At 35.8% G+C, this 12,886-nt stretch overlaps 1 protein-coding gene across 1 annotated transcript in view; it reads right to left on the bottom strand.

The window, feature by feature from the left end:
* Window positions 1-12,886, bottom strand: part of SEC24B (SEC24 family member B) — a gene marked incomplete at its 5' end in the record, with an annotated part of 40,218 nt that overhangs the window by 11,226 nt on the left and 16,106 nt on the right. Inside the window, 12 exons of the mRNA XM_009073437.1 lie at window positions 83-241; window positions 863-986; window positions 1,935-2,141; window positions 2,435-2,490; window positions 2,849-2,967; window positions 4,419-4,531; window positions 5,451-5,560; window positions 6,130-6,256; window positions 7,080-7,182; window positions 8,390-8,574; window positions 10,060-10,241; window positions 11,399-11,479. Coding sequence (XP_009071685.1) covers window positions 83-241; window positions 863-986; window positions 1,935-2,141; window positions 2,435-2,490; window positions 2,849-2,967; window positions 4,419-4,531; window positions 5,451-5,560; window positions 6,130-6,256; window positions 7,080-7,182; window positions 8,390-8,574; window positions 10,060-10,241; window positions 11,399-11,479 — 1,566 coding nt within the window. The remainder of the gene's footprint in view (window positions 1-82; window positions 242-862; window positions 987-1,934; window positions 2,142-2,434; window positions 2,491-2,848; window positions 2,968-4,418; window positions 4,532-5,450; window positions 5,561-6,129; window positions 6,257-7,079; window positions 7,183-8,389; window positions 8,575-10,059; window positions 10,242-11,398; window positions 11,480-12,886) is intronic.

The following is a 12,886-nucleotide window of genomic DNA, read 5'->3' on the forward strand; positions in this document are numbered from 1 at the left end:
TTGCTAAAGACTAAGCACATTCAAAGTGATTGTTAACAGGCTTACACCAACTTTTCCACATGAATCAGTACTTAAAACATACCTTTTGTACACCTTATGCGCATAACTGCTTCAAATCCAATCTTTCTTGTAAGGTATCTTTTAAGGTCTTTTTGCAGCTTTTCGGCCTGAGCAGGATTATGGTTACGGTGGAAAGATGGATAGTAATAAATGCATCCAGCAGAATACTTGGACATGCAGGCTATGAATGAATAAAGGATACTGTTAAGATATAAAACTGTACCACGAGGTCGAGACACAAAAATTGCATCCAATCTGCTGCAAGTCACATCTGTGTTCACCCTTTTCTTGCTATGACCCACACCTATAAAACAGTGAGAACTGGCCCATACTCAGGCCACTGAAAACAGCAATGAATCACTTCAACACACAAGTACCTAATTATACACTGAGCTCAATAAACATGCTACCTTTGGCAGCTAGGACTGAAGTGCATGAAGAAATATTTAATCATGTAGAGAAAAAATTAAGTGTGTGTGCAGAGATAAACCTTGGATTAAGAGTGAAAGATGAAAACTCTCTTCTACCCCTATGATTAAGCTTTATTTATTACTTGCCATTCAGCTGTTTCCTGCTCTTGGGCAGGAAAGTACCTTCTCACTGAAAACTTAGAAATCCTAGATTAAGTTGTCTTATACCACCAATACTCCTGTTCTTTCCTGCTATCAATTTCAATTTCTTTGCAGCATGGGCTGCATTTACCAAAGTGCAAAAATATTTACGTGATTTAAGAATTCCTGAAGTAGCCTGTGCTTCCAAAGAAAGGTTACAGTGCAGAAAGAGGGAATGAGGTAGTCCTTACCAAGAGAAGCTAGATCAGAATATTGTGAACTTAAGAGAAATAAATCCACAGCAGTCTGCTGGCCTGAGCAGTCCAGTGCCAACTTCTTATAAAAATCCGTTGCTGGACCAAGATGCTGAACCACCTTTAGTGAATAAATTACATAGGGAATAGTTAAGACAACAAGGGTGCTTTTTAAAGACTTCATGGAACAAAAGACATAGTATTCAGCAGCAAAGTACAGTAAGGAAGTTTCCTTTAAACAGTCATTTATAGGCACTCCCACCTGCAGTAATGATTCTCCTCATGCTCCATGTTATTTAAATCTGCATTTACAAGCTGTTACAAACCTACTTGCAAGGAAGTTTATGTGCTCATACAAATAAATATACAACTCTTACTGAAGGATGTGAACTACAAGGTCATAAAAATAACAAGAAATCAAGTTTTAGGTCTACAGTTTAAATATCCACACTGACTAAAAACTCAAGTTAATATTAACCCAGTCAGAAATATTTCCAGCTTCTTTTGCCTGCCAAGAAAAACTATGGACCAAAGGCCCAAAAGACAGCTCAGGCACTTGGAAACAAGTAATACCAGAAATATTCGTCTTTTGCCTGCCAAGAAAAACTATGAACCAAAGGCCCAAAAGACATCTCAGGCACTTGGAAACAAGTAATACCACATGCATACATATAAACTAGTGATCTTAAATGCACAGACATAACTATAATCCAATGAATAGCTATAAACAAAAAACAAATGTTGATCTGCAGAACTAGACAATTCAGAAGTCTTTTGCCTGCCAAGAAAAACTATGAACCAAAGGCCCAAAAGACATCTCAGGCACTTGGAAACAAGTAATACCACATGCATACATATAAACTAGTGATCTTAAATGCACAGACATAACTATAATCCAATGAATAGCTATAAACAAAAAACAAATGTTGATCTGCAGAACTAGACAATTCAGAAATCAATTAATAGCTATAAACATAAAACAAATGATGATCTGCAGAACTAGACAATTCAGAAAGACATGGCCAGTCCTTAGTCCCAGGAAACAAATATGAAAAGAAGCTTTTTTTACCTTTGTGCTTGACCTTTGATTGGGATCTTCTCTGGAATGCAAAAGTCCTGCTCCCAAAGATGGCAACTGAGTTTGAAACACAGATATCCGACCACCCGTTGGAGACATCAGCTTAAATGCAGCCTGAAGAGCAGGGCCTAATGCACTGTGAGTTTCTCTTGTGTTGGTGAACATATTTGGTAATGCATTCAATAGATCTTTTATCAGCTGCAGAACAGATTGAAAGGTGTTTTACGTGATTTTGCAAGCTTGAGATTTTCTATGTCTAAAAAGCTGTATTGCCATAACTTGAAATCGAATAATCTGTACCAAATAGTTCAGTTTAGTTTTAACACACCAAAGAAAACAAAGTCAATTTCTAAAGCTATGATGTATCAAAACAAAAAACGAGCACCAGAATTGTATACTATGAAGAAAAGCTTGAATTCAAAGTACAACAAGAACATCTACTTTGAACATTTAACTCTATAAATTTACTTATATATTCTGAGCAGTCATACCTCTTTGCTCTCATGCAGATTTACGAGTAAACTATCTGGTGTAGGAAGGAAAATATCTGTACGGAGAATGGAAAAAAATTTTATTAAAGAAAAAATAACATTAAAATAGAACAAAACATTTCACTGCTCACTGCTACACATACCATGAAATAGTCTACTTTTGTGATAGATGTGTTAGAGAGAATAACAGTCTACAACAAAGCTTATCTTAGTCAAAGCAAAATTAACTTCTGAGTTAGACATTTTAAACACCACCTACTCTGTAGTTAGTGCAAGACTATTTTTTAAAAATATATTCCCTATACATTCAGTGGCACTGACCTAATACCAGAATAGTTGAGAGACTCTAATCTTTCTTCCAGGAAAAAATAAATAGCTTGTCAAAAATTCAGGTTCCATTTTCTTGCTACTTACCATCAATATCTGAGACAATCAGCATCTGAGGCTGAGATAAACCCTCTTGCAAGTTGTAAAACTGAACAGTGCTGTCAAATGTTATGAACCCTATTCTTGTTCTTGAGTCTCCAGGCAGCCTGAAGGATTATAAAAAACACTATTAAGCCCCAAATCTCTCTCTCAAGACAAATACATATGCAGAGCTCCTGCTGATGTTAGCAGAAACTCAGCTCACATGTACAGGGATGAAGGGAGAACATAAGAAAGGAGACTGAAACATGAATACAAATAATATTGCCTTCAGAATTTTCTGAAAAGCTGGGATAGAGATACAGTTTACAAGATTAAGTGTTACAGATAAGCACTCACTCATACACTGATGCTTTGTTCCAAGACAGAACTTAAAAGGTTCATTCTCAGTTCTTCATTAGAAAAGTGTGTTCTGCTCTTTCATAATTCAAAACCCCCTTTATTGCTGTACTTATAGAGTACTTGCAGCTCTAAACCAAAACTCAATGTTTCTACAATGCAACATACTCATTTCTCATGTGGACCGTATTTCTATGCATGGCATTAAAAGCACAAAGTGAAAAACTAAATGAGATTTCTCAAATAAACTCTAAAGCATCAGCAAGTGCTGAAAGGCATGACAGTGACCAAAAGCAATAGAGGCAAATATTGTCATTGCCATCTAGATACACAAATGATCTGAAAGTACTGATTTTCCTATAGACTTTGCATGGTATTTTATGGATTTTCCTAAAATAATTTAGCATGTTCTGAGAATCTGTTGACAAGATACTTCTAAAAACTGAACAAAGAAAAGACTAAACCAATAAACAAAGTGAAGAATTTTATTGTACATGTTGGTTTCTTCATGAGAAATTAAAATCAAGTTCCCTAAGAAAACCTTCCAGAGAGGAATTTTCAAGGTAAGGCCTCCACAGGATTAGTTGTCAAAAGACATGAACACACTGAAGCTCATTAACCCTCACTCAAAAAGCACCAGCAACAATCCCATATATGGTGTCCAGTGCAAAAATGAGAACACACAGAAAATGGCACAGGTAGACGTAGCTAACTGTGATCTAAAAAAACTAAAGTGACAAAACAGTTCACCTAGGCAGTCTCACACCAGTGGTTACAACACCTCTCCCATTTCAGCATAAGAACCAGACAATTTAATCTCTGTAATTTAGTTAATTTTGTTGGTCTTGGCAGGAAAGAAGACTGCAGTTTATAATCTTTGTATGATCAACACGCTGCTAGAAGTTACAGCTACATATTCTTTGCACTAAATAAGTTAATTCTATGTAGATACACCTTCAACACACGGAGGGAAGATAGCTCTCACCACATAAATTGCTTCCACAGCTGATTTTATTTGCTTTTGGTTTGGTTTGGTTGGGCTTTTGTTTTGGGTTTTTTTTCCAGACATGTAAGTTGCCATTTCAGAATTCCAGGCAACAGAAATTCTACTCTTTAGGGACAGAATGTTTACACACTATATGCAAGTTTCCTTCAAACCTGTAAGTTACTGTTCATGACAACATGTTAACTGATTCAAAAAGGTTAGTTATATTCTTACTTGTCTAGGTTTTCCAGCAATGACTGGCAGACTATGGTCAAATATCCAGCCTCCACTGCATTATGAGACACATCTAAAACAAATAAATATACCGCAGGCTGAGGAGGACGAAGCTACAAAGTAAAAAAAAAAAAAAATTTCAAAAACTATATTCAAAGACATGTTAAAAATGATTAGTCATTAGAAAGGGAAGTGGGAAAAGGGAATACTTAGCAAAATGCAAGGTATACATTATGCAATAAAACTAATTTACTAAGAAACATGTGAATAGACTTAAACACAATTCCCAGAAGTTCATAACTGCTATTTGTAATAAACATACAGTGTTATGCTTCAGAAAAAAAAAATTTCCATTTTCATCTCTCTTTCCAACAGTCAACTCAAACTTGGCACTGATGAAAGAAATGGAATTCACTCTTCCTAACTCTATTGTTCTTTCAGTACATGGACAGGGCTAAAATAGTCTACCCTACATCCTTTTCCCAACAGTGTAACAAACTGCCAAATGTCTCTGACACAGTGTTGCAATTCCAAGACAGGAAAACAATTTTTGCTGCTGTTAATAATGTCATTATAAACAGAGACTTTACCCAGGCCTTATCTTTCTTGGAAACAAGACTAATCACAGCAATTGTAAGCTGATTCCTAATAAGAATAATTTCTGACAAAACAGCTAACCAAAATAATTTGAAGCTCAATTACTTTATATGTTATTCCATTACTGGACTTTCAAAACCTCCTCAAACTGAGGGAAAAAGCCAGAAACTACATTGTATGAGATTCAAATCTGACTGTGTCACATTAAACTACAGTGGACGACAACACACATCGAGTTGCCTTTAATTGACAAAAGCTGCTGAACACCTACATTAGCCTTAACTCGTAACACCAATTTTAGCTATTGTTTGGTGTTAAGAGGACCTTCACAGGAAAATTAATACACACCATTGGAGCAATCTGCAACATTAACTTCAAACACTCTTCTATTAACATGCAATTGCTGTTGAAGTTGCTGTGAAAACTTTTTTTTACCATATAGTCCGAGGAAGCAATGAATTCCACCGTAGAATTTTGCACCTCTGGCCGCTTGTGAGGCTCTCCATAAGATCGTGTCAGAGGATTATACATAAATTCTTCAGGAACTAGAAAAGAAATAATTCACCACAAATCAAAATTATATTTCTGTCAGCAAATAAAAGCTATTATTGCAGCAAAAAATTCATATTAAGGATACATAAAATGAAGGCACATTTCAAATATTTTAAGCAACATCAAAGTTAAGTAATTGGAAAGCAAAGATGGTTTATTTTAAACAGCAATATATGTCCAACTATAGAATGCCAACACGGAGAGAGCATTTCACAAGCAGCAATGTGTATTGTTTCTCATAACCTCTGGCCTGGACTGTAGACAGCAGTAGCTGTCATCATGTTTCTGTTTGCATATTGCAACAGTACTCAGTGGGATAAGCTGATTTAATTATACAGGTAATTAACATAATATGAATAAATTTTCTTCATCCCCCAAAAGGTTGCAAAACAATCTTTTGCTTCAAGAAAATGCACAACACATCACATTCTTTAAAATCTCTGGATCATAAGGACACTGACACTTCAATCTACATTTTAACCTGAAGTATCCCATGGACTGGTATGATGCAAATACTTGAAAGATAATTCCATAAATGCAAGCACCTTCTACAGAAACTTACCATCGTTAACTCTATAGCACAGATTACACTTCCACCTCCTTTGATCAATGAAAGAAACAAAAGGGTTGATATATGTCCTGCAGGATCTGCATCTCACTATGGTGCTCGACGTTATTACTGGTAATTGCTAAACAGAAACAATGGAAAGCTGACAAAGGTATATAATACATTTTACAGAACACATCACTGTGCAGTACAGTTCATAAAAGCTTCGTAAGACTACACACTCTTCTCATCTTTCCTTTTAGCTTTTTAGCTCATTTTCATGCAAGTAATTATGATGCCTATTAAAAACAACCTCCTCTTTAAAATCAGAGGAAATAACATGTAATTATTGTCTTAATTCAATCTCACAAATAAAAGATGCAGTAAGACTTTAAATGAAATTACTTTGAATTACAGCTACTATGGTAGGAGGAATTATGAATAACAGGACACCTTTGAGTGACTAAATATGACAGAGAGCAAACCTTACACAAAGAGCACACATTTTTACATAAATACTAATAAATCAGAGAGGAGTGGCTTAACAGTTATGAATCCAGCTTCAATCTCATATTGTGCTTACCTTCTACTGACAGCATTTATCATGCCAGGCATACATTCAACATGAGCACCTCTCCAAGAGGGCTCTGTAAATGCCTTTTCAAGGGGTATCTGACAGTTGTGAACCACAGACAGAGCTGTAATTCACTGCTTCAGAGAACTACAAGCAAGCACAGATTTCAACCAACAAGGAAAAACATTTTCAAGCTCTTGTCTAAAGTATTTTTTCAAAGCCTTTTTTTCCTTCCTCCTCAGGTCTCAAACAATTTTTTGGTACTTCTGTTAAATTTAGGACTTATTTTTCTTGTTGAATATTTTGTTGTTTGAATGAAAACAGCACAAATGCATATATTATATACATACACTAAAGAAAAAAAACAAACAAAAAAACCAAGCTACTTTACCGTGAGGTCCCTGAAGGGATGCAGCAACAAACCCAAAGGAAGCTTAGCCTTGTTTAACAAAGCCTGTGTCTGTGGAATATTTGTCAATGTACATCGGAATGAGCTGAAAGGAAAGAAAAACAATATGTTGAAAATGAAATTTTTTAAGATGTTAAAAACATTGTGTTAACACCTGATATTGAAGAACTCAAATCCTCTGTTTTACATGATGATTTAATTGTAAAAAAATTGCAAAAAGATTTTCACCAAATCCTCTGTTTTACATGGTGATTTAGTTGTAAAAAAATTGCAAAAAGATTTTCAAAAAAGGCTTCCTATAAAAAAAGAGCAAAATACCTCTCCACTCCCCAGTTTAGTCGTTCAGTATGCAAGTACACCAAAATAAACTTGCAATAAAGAGACAGAACTGATTTAGGTACAACACTCAATGTAAACCTATGTATTTTTTTGTTCATTATAAAAATGTTTTCAGCCAAGGAACTACAGAAGGCATATCATATTTACTAGTTCTCAAAAAGAAATATATGTACAAGAAAACTGTAGAAGATCTCATACGCTGAGAGATTCAAAAATCTTTTCTTTTGTGTAAGGTGGAGAATGGACTTCAAGCTAATTAAAGGACACTAAAAAACCCAATGCACAAATAGTGCTGTCCAAAGTGTTCCATATCAAGGAGTTCTTTCCAGGCTCTCAGAGTTCCATTTTCTGTTCTCTGGTGGGACCATGCATTGCCACTAGAGCAGTAAGCTGAGTCAGTTTGAGGCAATGAAGAATGTTTACTTTGGAATTACAAATAAAATCTTTGGGAGAATAGCAGTTCCCACTGTACCTACCTCGACTTGACTTGATATAGGGGATAATATTTCTTAGAGGTGAAAGGATAATGACTGCAGAATTACCACAGTAGAATGTACTCATATTTTATTCAATGTATTTAGGCACAATCATCAATTTTTGTGCAAAAATCCTCCGCAATATTACAAAAACATGCCGTGTAACAGACTATGGAACATTAGTGTGTTTATTAAAAGGGTTTTTTTGATGAATAAAACAAGGCTAAAATTAAGCAGGTTTCTTCAAATATTAAGAAGTGAGCTACACTCACACTGCAAATAACATCATCGGATGGCAGGACAGTTTCAACACTTGTGTAATGTTGCAGAGGATAAATTTATTTTCAAGTGAAAGAGGTTTTATTAATGCATCACAAAGTTTTGAAGTCAGGAGCCAGTTTAGACATTTTTTGACACTTTAAATAATTATTATTCACAGAAAAACGTAAGATGCTGTTCCAGAGATAGTACACTTACTCTGGGCTGCAGTTTAATTTCCTAAGATCAGAATTCAAGTTAGGCACAGGTGCAGGAACTGAAGACACCGGCAAAATATTTCTATCATGTGTAAGGTTTACTGGTCTCAGGCTTTCTGGCTGCTGAGAATGCTGTAGACTTAACCCTCCTAAGGAAGAGGACAGCTGGTTCACACTTGGATATTGCTGAAAAAAGTAAGTGCATGACAAATGGGTAAACACACAATTACATTTAAGTAACAATCTCAAATCTTCTTGTAGTCCCTTTTCTTCCAGACATGTATGTAGAAAAGAAACAGTAGCAGCTAGTAATAAACCCAAACAAACAGGAAGAAAGTTGTATGGTACAAATTTGAAAATGCTAAGACAAATGTGACATGCCTTCCAAATATGTATCATATTGGACAAAATTCAAATTCATGACAGAAATCAACACTGGAAGTCACACATAATCCTTCAATGTCTCCAGGCATAAGAAAACAAATTATTAGAAAGGCTAACACAATTTTTCCCCCACCCTCTGCAAAGATGTTACAATGCAATTACTCCAAGTTACGGAAATTGCTTGTATGTATTTATTTTTAAATTAAAACAAAACACCATAGAAGATAAGAGAAGATTAGGCTGGAAGAAACCTTTAAGGTCTGGTCATCTAACCCCTTGCTCTAGCAATGCTAACTTCAACATTAGTTTAGGTTGCTCATATAGACTTCTCCAGCTGAGTTTTGGAAACATCTAAGGATTGATGAGTTCACAGCACAAATTGTTCAAGTGCTTCCCCACTCCCATCCTGAAGAATTTCCCCCTTATATGTCCTAGCAGAATTCACTTGCTGCAGCTGCTGTTCTTTTACTGCAAGCTCTGGAAAAGAGCCTAATGCCATCTCACATTAGAATGAAGATGAAGCCAGTTGATTCAATTAAATAAAATAAAACAAAGACATAATTTCCAGGTCACATTTTACATTACTCCCATAACAGTGGAAGGGTTTCTGGACACTACATACTAAGTTATGGTGTTACACTCAGATCAGTAAGGAATTTTCATCACCTACAATGCAATTCTGCTGTATTTGCCAGCTGAGTCTTATTTCATCAAGCAGGGTTTGTAAATCAGTACCTTTCTTTTTCTGACCCCTTCACACATATATTTCTTTGCACGGCTTCAGCATTTACATTTTGCCCCAGTGTCTTCCTCTACCAGGAAAAGAGAGATGTGGGCAGCCTGCTCCACCACACACCCAGCACAAACCCTTTAGAGTTCTCCTGTCTGGACCCTATGCCATGCCTTGCTCATAAGGTGACTGAATGCTTGAGATCATTAGCCTATAGTAGTGCTCTGATATATATTGACCAAGTACTTCCTTAAGCTCCTTCGTGGTTTCCTATCAATAAAGTGAAGCTCTTTGAAGCACCAAACCTTAGAACTGTGGATGTTGCTAATAACTGGTGAAGCAAACTTGTTAAGCCTAACTAATTAGAGATGCACTTCAAATTTTCATTCAGAAGCCTTCCAATGAGAAGTTTAACTCCAGACCTAAACAATATTGTACTTAACATTTGTCTCAGAAATTATAAAAATGAAATATGAAAAAAAGGGGAAGTATCACAAAGAAAAGACTTCCCCCAGGAAGTCACTTCATGAAGTAACTTTTAAACTAGAAATACAAACCTGTGGATAGTGCTGAAAACCAGGATGGTGTCCTGGATTCCCAGGCTGTGCAGGAGTAGGTGGTGTTGCATTTTGGTAGCCAGGCTGCAGTGCTGGATAACCATAACCAAAGGGCTTAGAAGCTTTTGATGTTTGGGGGACTGGTGGAGAAGGAACAGGGCTGCTGGTCATGGAATGTGTCTCTGGATGGACAAAAGAAATCCCACAGGTACTGAATATATTTACTATTTCCTTCTTAATTTAAACAAACTCCTAAATGCTTAACAAACATTTTCATTTATAAATTTGGGATGGGTAATATTACATCATCCATCAAGTTATTTATCTGCACTGAAAAAAAGAAATTAGCAAGGAAGATTACTGCAATTACACTGACAGAAATGGTATATATGGGAAGACAACCATAGATTTGTGTTACTAACAACAAAATGTTACTTTAAAAAAAAAAGGAGAGGCCATTTATGCTTAGTCTCTCCACCACTTCTGAATACCATCAAAACATAAGGCTAGAATCATTCTAGGATTGTTTCATGAAAAGCTGTGTCTGCATTTAGAGAACAGTTCTGTCAGCCTAGACTTATGTTTTGACAGTATCCATAAGTGGTAGAGAAGAAACTAAGCACAAATGGTCTCTTTTGCATTTTGTAACTCTGATGGCAAGCTTCTCCTGTATATCCCTGCAGCACAGTTTAGTTCCACCATTTTTAGAGGCCAAGCTCAAAGTAAGACATAGACCTAAATTCACAAAACACTTAACAGTTAAAATGAGATGAAGCTACTCTTCAGAAGTGTCTACAAATGTGAGCTAAGTTTCAGAAGAATTTAAGCTCCATAAAATCCACTGAGAAAAGCGGCAAGTGAAGAAACAAATCACTGGAGAAACTAATTGCCAAGCAACTATGTTTGGCATGAACACACCAGGAGGGAAAAAAGTTACAATGCAAAAAATTTAAAAACCAACCAACCAACCAAACAAACAAACAAAAAAGACCCAAAACAAAACGAAAAACCCCCACCAAAACCAAAAAACACAACACCAAAAAAGCCTCCAAAACCCCAACAGACTAAAGAAAGATGCTGCTTTCACACACTGCATACTGTCAGCACTATCCTCAATACTGCAATGAAAAGTATGACTTACAAATCAGCAAAGTTTTATTCAGTGCTGAAGTTGTGAAAAGTGATTAAAATAGGCATGTATGTTCTCTCTGATGATTTCTCCCATTCTTCTCATAGGCATTTCCTTTCACCTAGTTCTTAATTAACAATAAGCAACACCAGAAATAACAAAAACTCATGGCTAAGTATTTAAACAAATAATTTAAAACAAACTGCTTACCTGGATAGCCACCTCCTTCCAGGGCATCATAATTGTTCAGAACAGGAGAGGCACTGCTTGTAGTAGAGGAACTATCAATTGCTGGGGGAGGAAAATAGTTTACATTTAGGTGCTTTAGAAATGGCAAATTTTTGATAAATAAGAGACTGAGAATTTTTTTCTAAAAACTCTGATAAGAGACTATCAAGAAAGATCCTGGGGAAAAAAAACCCACACCACTTCAGCCCTAAGACTTGAAAACAATTACCACTGCAATGAGGAGAGGGAGAAAGAAAATCAACATGATACTAAAAACCAAACACATGCCCAACAAATAGCAAGAGAGATTAGTGGGAAAAGGACAAAAAATATGAAAACGGCTGTCTCTTGAAATAAAAAAATGTTTTTCTATGAAACCAGATGTTCTTTCTAGACTACATCAACTGAAGTCATGTACAACATTTTTAAAGTAGTCCATCATGACTTTCTTTACAACTGAAAACCACAGAAGATTCCCATCATCTTCAGAGGGATTAAGCGTCATCACCACGTGCAAGCCAAACTGACAAGTATTTCCTTTTTTTCTCCTGTCTGAGCTGTTGTAATGCATAGCTTATTTTGCTTTCAGTGTAAAGCTTCTATTTTCCATTGATCATTGACAAGAGGTCTCAGCTTCAGTCAGAATAAACAATTACTTTTGGTTCAGCCAAAAGTAAGTACCAGAAGTCAACTAGACAGATGTAAAACAAAAGCACAATGAGCACATATGTGGTTGTTAGTACTGAAGAGACTCCTAATGCATAATTTTTAGTCTATGGATAGATCTTGAATGTCTTACTGCAAAACACTGCAAACAAGAATATATTTAGAAACATATCTTCCAGTGCCATTTCATGAACATTTTCAAAGAAAAAGGGTCAAGGAGATTAAATCAATCTGTTCCTTAAAACATACTAAGCCATGAAGTGTGATAGAAAAGAAAATCTATTTAAGAATTTAAAAAGAAATGATTATATATATATAATTTTTGTGGCAGAACAGGCTCAGATTCACTGGTACTGTTCTACTCAGAAGGGTCAACCATGACCACACATCCCATTGCAATGCTCAAGGTATTTCAGAGGGGAACTTCAGTGGCACAACATTTGAGACTTGATCCCCCTTCAACTGAGACTTCAAAGTAAAGAGACTCCTGCACATGAAAACATAACATCACTGACATTTGGGACACATCAAGCCCATGGCACCATCATGACTGTATAGTCAATTTTTGAGCATTTTGCATTTAAAGCATTCAGCTAAGAAACAGAAAAGCTAATAAAAACCCCACAACACTAACAATAATATATTATTTAAAATTTAACACCGTGACATTAGTTTTTAGATTTTCATTTTAAGTTTCCTTTCTGTTTTAATCCTGAAGTTTATAAGAGAACATAACTGCAAGATTTTATCTTTCTGTTCTAGAAACTGAAGGAAATAGGATTCATTACCTAGTCCCCCGAGCAG

The sequence above is a fragment of the Acanthisitta chloris genome, unplaced genomic scaffold (genome assembly GCF_000695815.1).
Source record: "Acanthisitta chloris isolate BGI_N310 unplaced genomic scaffold, ASM69581v1 scaffold7374, whole genome shotgun sequence".
NCBI classification, from domain to species: Eukaryota; Metazoa; Chordata; class Aves; order Passeriformes; family Acanthisittidae; genus Acanthisitta; species Acanthisitta chloris.